At 36.5% G+C, this 15,560-nt stretch overlaps 1 protein-coding gene across 1 annotated transcript; it reads right to left on the reverse strand.

Annotated features, from left to right (window-relative positions):
• Positions 1-11,428: 11,428 nt before the first annotated feature.
• On the reverse strand, positions 11,429-14,911 carry LOC107037312. The gene is made up of 8 exons (XM_015255808.1): positions 14,590-14,911; positions 14,433-14,474; positions 14,315-14,362; positions 14,200-14,238; positions 13,639-13,671; positions 13,504-13,536; positions 12,578-12,920; positions 11,429-11,896 (listed from the first exon to the last, which is right to left on the reverse strand). Exons 1-8 carry the CDS (start codon positions 14,632-14,634, stop codon positions 11,823-11,825), a joined length of 657 nt encoding a protein of 218 aa, XP_015111294.1. The 5' UTR covers positions 14,635-14,911; the 3' UTR covers positions 11,429-11,822.
• Between the last annotated feature and the right edge of the window lie 649 nt (positions 14,912-15,560).

Consider the following 15,560-nt stretch of genomic DNA (forward strand, 5'->3'; position numbering starts at 1 on the left):
CACATTGTACAAATAGTTGCGCTGAATTAAAATGTTGAAATCAAATTAATTAATTGTCTGTAAGTTTTTAATTTTTCATCATTTTTCAGAATAAAAGGATGCATAACTACTCATTCTCATTCGATTTTTGTATTTCATGATTGAATTTAACCCCTCACGGACGGGGCCCTTCTGTTACCAAGCGTAGCGTGTGTTCAATACGACTCGAATTCGATTATTTCTAATGAATGACGAATGAGTCTCCTCCAATTATTTCATTCATAAATCCCAATTTACTCGAAAATTCTGCGGATGACNACTCTCGTTTTTTCCATCATTACTCTATTCACAATTTAATTTACAGCTAATTAGACCTGTTTACTACCTCCACTCAACGATTACGAGGTTTATGTGGATCAAGGAATTCGCGGGGACGCTTGACCTCAACCAAAAAAAAATCTCACAATGAACTGCCTGAACTCGATCACGTATTTATTTCAAGTTCATTTCATTTGAATTCTCTAGGGGATTAATGTTGAGAAAACCACGGCTTTTTTATATCTCGTGCGTTGAGCAGCTAGACCTCCCGTAGTTCCAGAGATTTTGAGATATAAAATGCAACTGACATTTTACATAATTTGTTTTATCGCTGCAGATGAAGGTTGAGTGAAAAATTTTAAACACATATTTTTTCATTTCGATACATAGTAAAACATTAATGAGTCACGGGGAATTGAAAACGTCTGCATTAAGACGTTATAATGCAGACGTTTTATTAATTGTCTGTAACTTTTAAACCACACAAGCTGAAGTTGGAGATCGTCCATAAACTTCATTATATATATGCGTGTAAAAGCCTGCGGACTGAGACTGCGACGAAGAATGTAAATAAACAAGGTGAATACACATTGTACAAATAGTTGCGCTGAATTAAAATGTTGAAATCAAATTAATTAATTGTCTGTAAGTTTTTAATTTTTCATCATTTTTCAGAATAAAAGGATGCATAACTACTCATTCTCATTCGATTTTTGTATTTCATGATTGAATTTAACCCCTCACGGACGGGGCCCTTCTGTTACCAAGCGTAGCGTGTGTTCAATACGACTCGAATTCGATTATTTCTAATGAATGACGAATGAGTCTCCTCCAATTATTTCATTCATAAATCCCAATTTACTCGAAAATTCTGCGGATGACTGCACTGAGAAAAAAATATATTTTTGCCAAATATTCATTTACTTGAGAGAAGTATTTATTTTTTAAAAATCGTATTTCTCCAGTCGAGTCATTCCCAGGCGAGCCTGACTAAGTTTCAATTACAACAGTCATGTTGCTCTAGAGGATGACTATGTTGCACATGACCTTGGATGGACTCTTCTAATGATTATTCATATTTCCAAAATTTTTCATTTTCTACAGGGCAGAATTTCGATCAATTTTTTAATGTTGATAATTATTGAAGAAGTTCACTCAAGGTCATAACTAACATGATCATATTCTAGAGCAATATAATTGACATGATTGAAACCTAATGAGGATTGCCTGAGAATGACTCGAATGGAGAAATCCGGTATTGAAAAAATAAATATTTCTCTCAAGTAAATGGATATTTGGCAAAAATAATTTTTTTTCTCAGTGTGTATCTTTGATACAGCTGTAATTTTACGTGGATACGTCTATGATCTTCCCTTTCCTTCACTGAACCTCATAGTTTTTCATTGTATATATTTATATAGGTATATGAGAACAAGTAGGGATTTCGCACTGTCTCGTCATGATAAGACGTTTTTTATAATCACGATACGCGTGAATTATTATATACAACCAAAATCTCATTTCAAATTCATATTTCATTCATGCAATAATAACGAATGTTGCTATATTGCGGCTCAGCGCTACGGATCCCTCAAAATTGCAGGTTATTTCTAAAAATTGAAGAATTTTCTCGAATTTTCTGGAAAAATCTACACTTTTCTAGAAAGATCTGGAATAGGCTAGCAAAATCTAGAATTCCGATAGATGGCGCCACTGCTGATAAGGAACCATAAGGACTTTTTCCCTAAATGTGCCCCCGTAATGAAAACACAGACGAAAATGCCTGGCAACATTAACCGCAGAGAAAAAAAGTCGACCGTACATGAAATCAAGGTGCACAATTGTTAGTACAACCAAATAACACCTCATGTCCTATGCATTCCACTGCTCTACATAGATACTTGTCAACTGGACATTCACATCGCAGATATTATTCCCAAGACATTTTGACATGAACCCCGTCCCAGTAACCCAACATGTTGCCGCAATATTCCCCTTGACAGTAAGAAAATGCAGCGAAAAAAACCCGTTACGCATTTACCATCACCAGCACGCCAGAACCCGCGTAGAACGCACAATGGAAACTCCATCATAACAAAATAATTCCTCGAATTAATGTAGAGCCAGAATATAATGCACGTTCCCTCGACAATGATGGACAATTATGAGGCAGGAGCTGAGGCACCGCCGACTCCTACCGGCGCGTATCGTTCACCGATCGAATGCTTGGCCCCTGGAAATCATCAGCATCAATGTGAGACAGACCCCGGGCTGTGGGAAGTAAACCTTGCTGTACTTCCCTGGAGGCCGTTACAGTCCACACGAAGAGGCCCACACGACAATGCCTACACCCGCGCCCTCCATATAACTCGTCCACTCTGATTCATTGTAAATCGTAAATCCCTGGGTATAGGGGGCCTGAGTGGAGTCGGTGGGACTTGTAGAATAACGAGGCAATTAACGTTCGCATCCTAGTCCACGAGGTGCCCGTGAGCTGAGGATAAAACTCCTTGTGGCATCACAATGTACAGCGTAATGATTCTGTAATCAATTGTTTGGTAAGTCATCAGTGGATTTCCGTATGAAGTCGTGATCGCCATTTATTTTGTTCGATCTGTACGCATTATTCTTGGGAAGTTTTATCATCATCGACTGTGGGAATTTAGTACCGTGAGGCTGCTCAGGCCCTACGATTATTGGGCCCTTATGACGGTTATCTGATGCTTTATGACCATTTCCGCGCTCTTATGACCACTTCCTGGCCCTTGTTAGTAAGGCCTCTGATGTTATCTCAGGGCCTCTTAGAAGAAAAAGGGAGTTAGGGACGTAATAAATGGAGTGAATGCTTGTGGTAGTGGGAGAGGATGGGGAACATGTGCGAAGTTTAGAGTCAAATGGGGTTAGAGCAGGGGATGAACGGTGTTTTTAACATCGATTATTAAGAAAATTCATGTTTTTTTCTCATTATACAGAAAAAAGCAAATTTTTTTAAATAATTCTTTTTCAATCTCGCTTTTATTGAAAATATATATTACTAGGGGGCTTCGCCCCCTGCTCGTTTCGCTCGCCAACCCCAGGGGGGCTTCGCCCCTCCACTTGCTTCGCTCGCTCCCCCCCCCCTCGCGCCTGTTCGAGTCCGACAGAATCGATTGTTTTTATTTTATAGTATTATTTTAATCTTTTTAATGAGACTCGATTCATTTTTATACATGAGTCTTAATAAGAGTTCTATCCAACCTTTGCCCAACGTTGGGCCGACATGGAGCCGAGAAAAATCTTGCCTGAATGCCCCCTATTTTTTTATTATATAGAGAGAAACAAATACAACCCGAGGCACTTACGCTTCAATTATAAGTACTACAGGAAAATGAAAAATGTTGTTCGCTTGGTCAAAAACATCGATGTTTGGAAAAAGAATCGAAAATCGATTAATCGGCCTTTGCAAATGTCGAATGAAAAACATCAACGTTTGGGCCTGAAAAATCAGTTTTCGATTAATCGACAGACATCGCCCGTCCGTAATTAGAACACGTTGATAAAGAAATTTCATAGGAAAACTTGGCAATTTCGTTACGAAATTATATTGATAACTATTTGATTTTTGCACGGAAAAATATATCGTAAATCGTGCGACTTTTCCCCGCGTCAGTCAATAGATATTCGATGGAAAAATGATGGATGGAAACATTCCATGTTTCCTCAAACATGGGATTTTCTACTGTAATGAAATATTAAGATGAAATTAAAATAAAATGCAGATTAACGTACTTATGTAGAAACAATACAACGGATCATGCATATGCATTCCGATGTAGTGTTTACGCTTCAAATACTATAAAGAAAAAACTAATGCCTTATTGTTCATTAAATATTAAGCATCACAATTCAAAAGACGATGACGAGGATGTACGAACGAGGTGAGTATTCTCATCTTACCGACTCATAAACCAACAACTCGGAAATGAACTTGGATATAAGTCCTTGAACTCGGACACTTCGTTAACGGCGTACAAGTGCTGGCCCATAAAGTACTTCAGTTTTTTCCTATCAAATTGAGAAAAAAACAAAACTCAATGGACCAGAAATAGAACATCGGAATTTTCCATACGAGAAGGAATCTCAAACAGTCATTGGATTCCATTTCGGGGGGAAAAATGAAGAAATTTAAAATTTTGCAGAAAATTCAATGGAATTCAAATTTTTTTTTATGGAATAATTGAACATCAATTTACACTTTTTATTAATTTCTGCATTAAATTGTGCATGTCAATGGTCATTAGTCATAATGTCACTGAAAATGAGTGACAAAATCACTGAATTCCAGAACTCATTATCACTAAAAATGACGTGACAAAACTGGGAAAGAATCGGAAGAGCAAAATGAATTTTCCTTCTTGAGTTCTGGAAATTTTACGGATTCTAATGTAATTTTTACCTGATTTTTGCGAATCTGTGGCGATACATCACAATTAAGTCAGAGATCGTACTTTCTCCGCAACATTTTTCTGAAAATCAAAACTGTTTCTTCTCTGTGTTCCGTTAAATTTCCAATTAATCAATAAATTGATGAAATTTCCTGAGACATGACCCGGAAATTTCAACCGAAAATAGTTAACGGTTCCTCTTGACCATCTAAAAAAGTAATAGAATAACCCGTCGTCCCTTAAATCGGACCACATTCGTAGCAGCCAGTCCTATTGTAGTACCACTTTCTTAAACTTAACCCGATGACTGCGCAAAATTTCCTGAAGAACCTCGAGAACATTAAATTAATACCCAACAAATTCTCGTCATCATAACTGCGGAGAGTAACAATTCCCAACAACAAGAATAATAAACCCCTCAATTTGTTTCTCAGTGGAAACTGTACCGTTTGTGGGATTGAATCACTGGGATGAATTCCCAGAAGAGCGATAAATCATAAGGCATTCCGAGAGACGGCGATTTTAAGTGTACGGCGAAGGGAGAGGCCAGGTCCAGGATTCCTTGCATCACTGTCGTCCCATGGTGACTCCCAGAGCCGGTGTATTAATAAGTTTTACACGCATATAAGTCCACGCCGAGTGTTAATGGAAGGCGTACAAGTTTCAGGCGGTCAGGTAGCTTTGGACTTGTGTACAAGCGCCATGCATTCGCGATACTCTGGCACCCACTAACAAATGAAACTTCTCTCGAGGAATGTGTAAGAGCGAGTAAACAAGTTACCAACTGTGACAACACTATTTTCTTTGGTGTTAATTATGACCCAACTCAAGTACCACGTTAATTTTGTCAACGCGTTGTAAGGATGTTTACTCAAAAACACTCAACAAAATTTCAGGGATACTTATTTAAGGACAAGGATATTTATTTTCCGAAGTACCACCGTATTTCCTCAAGTTTATTGGGAAAGCTTCACTGTTAGAAATTTCTTGAAATTCCAGTCACAGCGGCATCTGACTTTTCGATGTTGTGTGTGTTTCCTCCAAATACTTTTGAGTGTTCTGGATAGCCCGTCGCTTGAATCATCGGAATCAACGTTCACTCGGCGGAAAAATTCGATTTTACCGAAAGTCGACTTTCCCCCTGAAAAATTCGAAGGTGACACTTTGGAAAGTCGACCTTCGCCAAAATCGAATTTTTCCGCCGAGTGAACGTTGATTCCGACTAGTTAAGCGACGGGCTTTCCAGAACTCTCAAAAGTAATTGGAAAAAGTGAAAAATGAAAAAAAATTTTTTTCACCTGTGGCCAAAGTGTGAGATCTTTGATTTTTTCAGGGGGAAAGTTGACTTTTGCCAAAATCGAATTTTTCCGCAGTGTGAACGTTGATTCCGACTACTGAGGCGACGGGCTTTCCAGAACTCTCAAAAGTAGTTGGAAAAAGTGAAAAATGAAAAATTTTTTTTTTCACCTGTGGCCAAAGTGTCAGATCTTTGATTTTTTCAGGGGTAAAGTCGACTTTCACCAAAATCGGATTTTTCCGCCGTGTGAACGTTGATTCCGACTACTGAGGCGGCGGGCTTTCCAGAACTCTCAAAAGTAGTTGGAAAAAGTGAAAAATGAAAAAAAACATTTGTTCACCTGTGGCCAAAGTGTGAGATCTTTGATTTTTTCAGGGGGAAAGTTGACTGTCGCCAAAATCGAATTTTTTTGCCGAAAGTCGATACCCACCCGATTCGATTATTCAGAAATGAAAGAAAATTTTCCGTGAATATAGGCGGTTGCATGAGTTTATACGGAGCTCAAAATTAAGAATATTTCCATATTTTGCCTGGGTACCGCAGGTTTTTTCTTGACCACTGGATTCAGTAGGGGAGGATGGGGCAAAACGGCCCCCCTTCAATCGTCAATATTTTCCGATTCAATAATCCGATTGGGATGAGTTAGAGCTCGTTTTGAAGAATGAAAAATTATCTTCAAAATGAAGTTGAAACTGGGAATTTTCACAATGTCATTCACAAGTTATTGACAATTGAAGGGGGGCCGTTTTGCCCCACCCTCCCCTATGATTTTCCATGTGGTCTTCTACTTTTATTTTTGGGGTCTTACAAACGATGAATTATCGATTAGAAAATAATTTCAATAAGAGCTCGTGTATAAGAAGAAAATTGTTATTTAATTTTCCCAAAGCCAATACATTTAATTTTTATCACTTATCAGAAATATTGGTTTCACATGTTCCCCATCAGTCTGAAAAATGGCAGACTTTTCCTGGAACACAATAGAATAGATTTTCGGAAAATGGATAAAAATCCTTAACCAAAATTAGCGTTGTAAAATATTTCTATTGTTACTTAACAAAGTACTCCACTGTAATAATGGCAAAACGGGTAAACAGGTCTTGGGCCGGAGGATAAATAAGCGCAGTGTCTAGGTAGGAAGACGGAAACAAAGCGAACGTTTCAGAGAGCCCTTTTTGAGATAAGATTATTCACTTGCCTCAGCACTGTGTGTTTTTCCCACGTTTCCACCGGAGAATTCATTTTTTTCTCTTCTTTCTACCTCAAGCCATTACGTATTCGTAGAGATCAGGAGAATCTACGAATGGTTAAACCGAACTCGAGTAAAAATCGGATTCAATACGTGAAAAAATTCAGGGACAATTAAATAAAATCACGTTCAAGTGCTTCGTGAACTGAAGACATGGATAGAAAAAAATGGCCAATTACGTTAGCAACTGTCGAAGCAGCCCATTTGGGGTGATATCTAATAATGGCAATTAAATTATAATTAGGTTTGTTGAAACATCCGGGAGATGCGGGCGGTCTTTGCACTGTTCTTGAGACGAATTCACAAAATCTGCACCGGAAATTGCATCCAAAAATGAGGACGTAAAAATTACGGAGTTTTAAATTTTTAAGCGGTAGAAAAACGACAATTTCACAATCGACGTGAATTTTCAATCAAACCATGAATATTCGGAACTAAATTAGATTCAATTTTCAATGAACTAAAAATTCAGGTATATATTTACGTAAATTTTTCTGAATTCTATTAATTCCCATGGAATAATTGAACGTAAATTCACAGTTTGCATTAAGTTCTGCATTAAATGATGAAAAATTTGAATTAATAACAAATTCAAGGATATATTTACCTAATTTTATCTGATTCCTGTTAATTTTCATGGAATAATTGAGTCTAAATTCACAATTTCCATTGATCTCTGCATTGAATTATAAATAAACATTTACAAATTTCCTTGAAATTTCAGCGGTAAAGTCCCTGGATAAACATTTACAAAAAATGGACAATTTACCAGAAATTTCATCCAAAAATTACGACATAAAAATTACAGAATTCAAAATTTTCAGTACCAACACAGCAAAAACGAATATCTGAATATCAGACACTGAAAAACGTTTGACTAAAATTAAAATTTGCTTGAATTTCAAACATGAATTGTCTGAAAAATGCCTACAAAAGGTGAACGAATGTCGTTTAGACATTCGTTTTTCCTGTGAAATTCCGCAAAAATTTCCATCGATCAATAAATCGATGAAAAATTCAAAAATATGCAATCACGGCAGCAACAGTCGAAGCAATTCATTCGGGACAATATCTAATACTGGCAATTAAATTATAATTACTTTCGTTGAAAAATCCGGAAGATGCGGGCGGTCTTTGTGCTGTTCTCCAGCACTCAACATGTCTTCAGCATCGGTTCACTGAAATTGCCCAAATTTCGCGGATGGAGGGAGGCAGTCTCATATTTTTCGGTAGGAGTCTAACAAACCTCAAAGATTTCGTTGGAAGTTGGGGAAAAAATGGTTAATAGCTTGTTTAAATTGTGATAATAATTTTTTTCCATTTCCCTTGACGAGTCTGTCCCCTTTCCCTTTCTTCGTCCAATCGTTCCTACTCCCCCCTCCCCCCTCCCTCCCAGCCGTCATTCTTCCACAGCCTTATCCCGTTTGAAATACGTTTGCTCTCGTTGTCCCGTTTCACGTTCCCGCTTTATTCAGCCTCCCAAGGTTCTAAGCGTTTTGCCGACCAATGGTGGTGGTGGTGATGCTCACCAGGAGAACGCGACTGACGCGAATTCCATGTTGCATTCCATGGTTTTTCCCATCATAATGGCCAACCACTTTTGCTCTCGTCGTCAGGATGCACAAGCCAACCGGCAATCTCCTCCTCAGTGGTATTCTTTTCGTTTGTTATTTAGGTGCCGTCATTCCCGTTCCTCTTTGTTTCATCCACTGGTTCTTGAGTCTTTACATTCAACTTTGGAAAGTTGATAAGTTTTGACGGACAGTATTTAAAAGGGCATTTAAATTGCTTGTTGGGGTGATTAAAGTGAAGTTTTGACATGTTGGAAAAAATTTAATCGGAGAACTAGCCCAATCGGTGGGAAGCGATTAGTTTCTCTGCTAAACATTCACAGTTTTATTTTCAACTGAAAGTTATGAATGAATAAAATGGAATTTAATCCTCTTATACGACTTATTGTAATTTTCACTCTTGAAAAAATCCATTTCTAACAAATCCAATGCAACGATTTTTGAAGCCTGTATTCCGTTGATCAAGTAATGTAATATGATGCCTATGAATATTTATTTGTGTACTGTAATCTTTTGTTTGCAGTAATTGGAAGAATAGAGAAATTCATTTCTTACTGTAATAAAAAAATACATATATAAGATAGTGTATATGGACATAGGACATCATACATCCCTAAAAATAAAAAAGAAGCAAAAGAGAAATGAAGAAGATGAAGAGGATTGTGACGATTCCGAATAAATTATTCAACAATTAAATTCTCATTGCGATAAACTTTGTTGAAATCATTCATTTTTCCTGCATTATTATTGAGACAAAAATTAACGAAAATCAGAAACGGTAAGGTTTTACTATTCTGGCACCCACGGAAAACAATACGCGCGCGAACAAACCTAGAAAAATTCACGCGTGAAATTTTTATATCAACAATCTCAACCGAAAAGACGGAATTTAAAGATCGAAAACGATTAATTTTTCTGTACAATATTCCCTGCTGATTATTTCTATCGAACAAAAAGGGCACACAAAGCTGGAGAATTTATCAGAATTTATCAATCGATGGAAAACTACTCGTATTTCTAATAGAAATCCAATCGAATTTTCTGCATTAATTTTTTAATCGCATTCCCATTGGTCGACGATCGTATTTCCATTTTTCGGATGAATACTCGCCATAATTTTAAGGGATTGAGTTGCAGAATTGTGAAGAGAATTTCGAATTATGAAAATGGATCTATTGAAGCTGCGATTAGAGATAGAGAACAACAATTAATTCGTGATGAATATTCAAAGGGCTCTTTGTGTTTTATTTGACTTATCTAAACAATCAATGATACAGTAGAAAAAAACGAAGGTCTTCTAGTATTTTAATGAATGAATTTCAATTATATGAATTTTTCCGAATTTAGGGAATTGTATCCTTGTACAGACTCTGGACTGTATTCTGCGTCTCCATACACTTTACAATTTAATTTATTTTGAGACCGGAGAAGAAATAATTAGACGTGAGCATTTGTCGCAGACACTGCGCATAGAAAAAAATAGCGGAAGAACTTCTGGTGAGCAAGATTTCCTGTGGTGATGAGCATTCAAAGTCATCTCAGTATTTTTAGAGATTACGATCTTGTTATTCGAGTTGCCGTTTGACTTGACTGAACGGTAATTAATGTAACCAGGAATGACGAGACTGATAATTAGAGGAGAAATTCAATGGAGGAGAAACGAAATGCCTAATTGAAGATGGAAACAAGCGGCTAGACTACAAACTTTGATACTTGATTGATGCTTGTAACAAATGATTGGAGAGTAATTGTTTTGCGCAAGGCGAATATCCAAAATATTTGAAGTAGTTTGAATGAACTCCAGTTGAGTCGCTGAGTGTAAGGGGGAAAATGAATTTAATGCTCAAATGCTCAAAAAAATTACTCATCATTGATAAGTTTTAAGTAACAAATTAATCCATCAACTTCTTTCTTCAATTTTTTTTTAAACAATAGTCTCTCGTTTGACTAGGGTTGTCCGATCAATAGCAACTCTGTACGTTGGAAAATATTTCGCTTTACATTAGTTTCCGTTCACAATTCATTTCAGACTTTAATCTCCAAAATTTGAGTTATGTTTATGCTACTTTAACCCTAGTCTGGTCACGAAACCCGACCCTGCGACTTGGTCACCTCCGCGGGAATTCCTCGCCGTGTTATTTAGGCTTTAGCGTTGCCGAATTCACTCTTCACTGCCCGAGCACGTTTAGCGTTTTCTTTAACACGGGAAAAAATAATTCATCTGTCCGAAATAATTTTTCTTCAGGAATTTTGGAAAATATGTTCTAAAAACTACTATAATTTTTTAAACACTTCAATCGACAAAGTCAAATTGTTTTTGAATTTTTCCGGATAGCCAGTCGAGTGTAATTAAAGAAAACCGACGCGCGGCGGGGTTTCTCTCATGGGGTGACCAATCTGGGGTTAAAATGCTAAAAAAAATGATTCATTATTGACATTTTTTAACATAAATTCTAACATTTGTGAGTATGAGAAATTAATCCATTAACTTCTTTCTTCAACTATTTTTTTAAACAATAGTTATAAGAAAACAAACGGAGAGTGCGGATGATAAAAATACTCAAAAATACTTTGTTCATACTGGCTTGGCACATTTGACTCTTTATTCTTTTTTCACAAACTTGAAGATACATATGAATAGTATTGTTCTAAAGGGTTTCAGTTGGGGTGTGATATTGAAGGGAAACGGCGTCGTTCAGCGATGACAATAAAATAATATATTTAATGGAAGATAAAAAGGCTAGTACAGTCATAAATTCGAACTTATAAAGAATAAACCGTACTTGTATGGCACAAAATGGGTATTCAAGACCTTCAAGTAATCATATAGATTCGGGAAATATTTGAGGCTTGAGTGGTATTCCATATCGTCAAATCCTCAGTGACATGGCAGAAAGGGTCAACATATTCTAACATTTTATGGGAACTAATTATATTATTCTTAGAAATACCTGATTTTTCACAGAATTTTGAGGATGAGACACTCACAGGGAAGGGGCATTTCGAAGGTTGAATGGAGTGGCTCTGGAGGTGCCAGTGCGACCATTACGACTGAATCCTAATGAGTAAAACATTAATAATTAATGTTTTATTTTTATTCGGAAATACCACGTGCGAAAAAAATTTATAGTTGAACCTCACGAATTCGTTAACAAAATTTTATTATATTTCTATTGAACTACCGTGAATATAAATTTTCGATGGAAAAAACCGACGGAATTCTTATGGAATTGAGATAATTTCCATGGAAATTCCTCGGCTCCATATTTCCAAGTTTTTTGTTAGATTTTTTTTATGCATGTCGAGGAATTTGTATAGAAAATGTCTGAATAGAAAAAGTTGAATAAAAAGATGAAATTCTACTGATTTTTTTGAAAAAATTGTTTCTATTGTACATTTTCTATAAAAAAAATTCACAGTAAAACTGCGGAATTCTTCAATAGAATTCGCAAAAAACTGATGGAATTTCCTATAGAAGTTCAATCGAATTTGTATAGAAAATGTCTCAATAGAAAATGTTCTAAAGAAAGCTGAAATTCTAATTTTTTCGTAAAATTATTTCTATTGGACGTTTTCTACAAAAAATGCACAGTAAAGCTGCGTAATTATTCAATAGTATCCGCAAAAAACTGATAGAATTTTCTGTAGAAATCCAATAGACCCATCTGACGAATTCGCTAGGTTTTTCTATGGAATTTTTTACTACGTGACGGGATGCGACGAGAGGTTTGGAGGATACCTGTAGTGTCACGAGCGTGGGGCAATGAACGGGCTGATCTGCGATGGATGACACTCGATCTCTGACCTGCAATTCCCAGAGAGGCAGATCGTGGTGGGCCAGGCCTTTGGGCGGCTGAACGCTGGGCCCGTGAAGTTGATGCCCTGTGGCCCACTGGACGCAGATGATACTGGGAGCGTTGAATTGGCAATCTCGATGATCTCGTGCCTGTGCTTCGCTGGAGTGATGGCCTTTGCTGTCTCAGGAATGTATCGATACGCTCTCGTATGTGATTGAGCGAACGTTGGGTGCGTGTGCAGTATTGGATCAGGGTTCGATTGAATTCATCGAATTCAGATCGTAGCTTCAAGATTTTCGCAATAGAAAATTCAAGGGTTTATTCATTATCAAGATTTTCATACTCTTAGTACAAGTGGGAAAGAGTGCGCTTTCCGTCAACGAAGAAAACAAATTTCGTCGGAGAGAGACATTCAATTCAATTTTAGTTTCATTGAAAAGCCTAGTGAATTCGCTTTAAATTCTATGATTTTTTGACAGATTTTATTGAAAAATTCCACTACATTTCTGCGCGTTTTTTTATACAAACGTTTAATAGAAAGTATTTTCAGAAAACATCAATGGATTTTTGAACTTGGATGAATCTTTTTTTTTTTCACTTTATTTTGTTTTTCTCAATTACAAATGAAAACCAAAAAAATCTCGAGATTCTAGGAAATTAAATAGACAAAGAAATGAGTAAATCATAGACAAATGGAAATTAATTGACTTTTTTCTACGAGGAATATCTTTCAACATAAATCTGCCAAAAATGAATAGAATTTAATAAAAATTCTCAGCGAAAGGGCTAGGCATATTCTATTGAGCTTTTTTATACTTACTCACACTAATTGATTACTTTTTCTCACTTGTTATATTGATCGACTCACCAGTTGGTTAATTGAATCCATTGCTTCAAGGAGCTGTTGAAAAAAAGAAATAAAATATTATCTATTGGAGATAATTCGGAGAATACTCCCCAAAATTATTCTGCACTCAAGAAATTCTGCCATTATTAGACTTACTGAAGGTGAATCGCCAGTGCTGTTCGTTTGTGTCTGAAAAGAAAGAATTATTATATCCAACTGAATTGCATGATTCACCAGAAAACTCCATTAGTCTTTGGCCGATTCTTTTGATGATTTCGGCAGCTATTGCGCATTTTATTTATAGAAAATGTCCGATAGAAAGTATTTTATAGGAAAAACACATTTTCAATGGAAACCATTTCTGTAGAAATTCCTCGACTTGAATTTTCCAAGTTTTTTCCGCAATATTTTTCTTCTCGTTTCGTTAAGAAAAATCAAACAAAAAAATTTCAGCCGAGGAATTTGCATACGAAATATCTCAATAGAGATATCAACAGAATGAGTTGTATAGAAAAATCGAATCCTACTGTTTTTTTCGGTAGAATATTTTCCATTGAACCTTTGTATTGAAAAAAAACACTGCTCACATAAACTTCAGTAACTTTCCGATAAAGGAAATTATTTTTAAATATAATCGCCCAAAACCTAATAGAAATCTAATTCCTTAATCTGATGCCTTTAAAAGAAAAAAGCAAAATGAGAATGAAGAAAACTTACACCAATGCTGACGTTGGTTACATTCGTTTGAAGTTCCACCTGACGGACAAATGAAATAAACTTTCAAAATTATTCTAAAAATTACTACAAACATCTACAAACTTTCGTTTCTCACTTGAGGATTGTCTCGGCGAACTTCTGAACTGCTCTCTGTGCTCACCTCCTGTTGAAAGGAAGCGTACCCACGTGATTACGAAAATTAATTGAATAATTACGAGCCGGGGCACACTCACCATTATATCCGATAATGCTGCCTCGACCTTTTCCCCATTCACCTGAAAATTTATTTATCCTTCTATAGAAAATTTTGTCCCAGCGTTAAGACGCTGTCACAACGCCGCATTTATGGCCGCGCCGAGCAACAGCCAAACGAGTTCCTTTTCTACTTACGGGAATCGTCGGAAGATCCGAGTTACCTGGAACTAAGCCTGGCATTTTCGCAGCGAATAGTCAACCTGTTGTTACAGAATTTGAAGTGCAATTGAACAGTGAATGATTTAATTTGAAGAATGGCCCGGGCCGTAACGGAATTTCTATCGATATTAAGGTTTTTTGGATGTTTACGTCGACTATTTTGTGATAGACCCGGGAATTTAGTGAGTGTGAGTGCGAATTTGCTGATTGATAACCGGAGCGGACGGGATTATTTGTGAAGAGTGTATTATCCAACCCAAAATTGACGTGTTAAATGAATCCGACGAGCTGCACGAGCTCAACAGTGACAAACAGTAACTCTGGTACGGGGGCCAGCGGGCATTTGTAATCGACCTTTCAATCCATTGCCGTATTTACAAACATTCCTAGCCCCCTAGTCGATGAATAAATATTCAATGCTAAATAAATTTCACGATTTCAAACAATGTCTAATTTTGAATTTAATCTATCTGTAGAATAGAGTAAGGGTAATTTCAAGTGATAATTTTCGTGTATTTTCTTATTGATAAATCAGTTGAATTCAGGAGTATTCAATGGAATTTCAATTTTAAGGTCCACATGACAATGACAATTATTAAATAATTTAAAAATTTAAGCAACAATTTCCCTGAATTTTCAATCCACCGAAAATTCTGTTGAATGTGATGCTCAGATATCATATTTTAAAATTACATTTTCCTTTGATTGTTTGATCAAATCTCGAATTTCCTATTATGAAAACCTCGAAATTTCAGTTTTCCCCATAAAAACAATTTCATGAGAGGCCTCAATCCCTCCGAGCATCGAGCATAAAGTCATATAATATCTCTCAATTCCCCCAAAAATCCCTCCAACAGGTGCATAAAAAAATCGCCTCAAAAAGTCCCATTACCGATCGCTAAAATTCCTCCACTCCCAAATAACAGTTTTTACCAAAGTACTTCATA

This window comes from Diachasma alloeum, unplaced genomic scaffold, assembly GCF_001412515.2.
Source record: "Diachasma alloeum isolate Michigan unplaced genomic scaffold, Dall2.0 Dall_scaffold_00177, whole genome shotgun sequence".
Taxonomy (NCBI): domain Eukaryota; kingdom Metazoa; phylum Arthropoda; class Insecta; order Hymenoptera; family Braconidae; genus Diachasma; species Diachasma alloeum.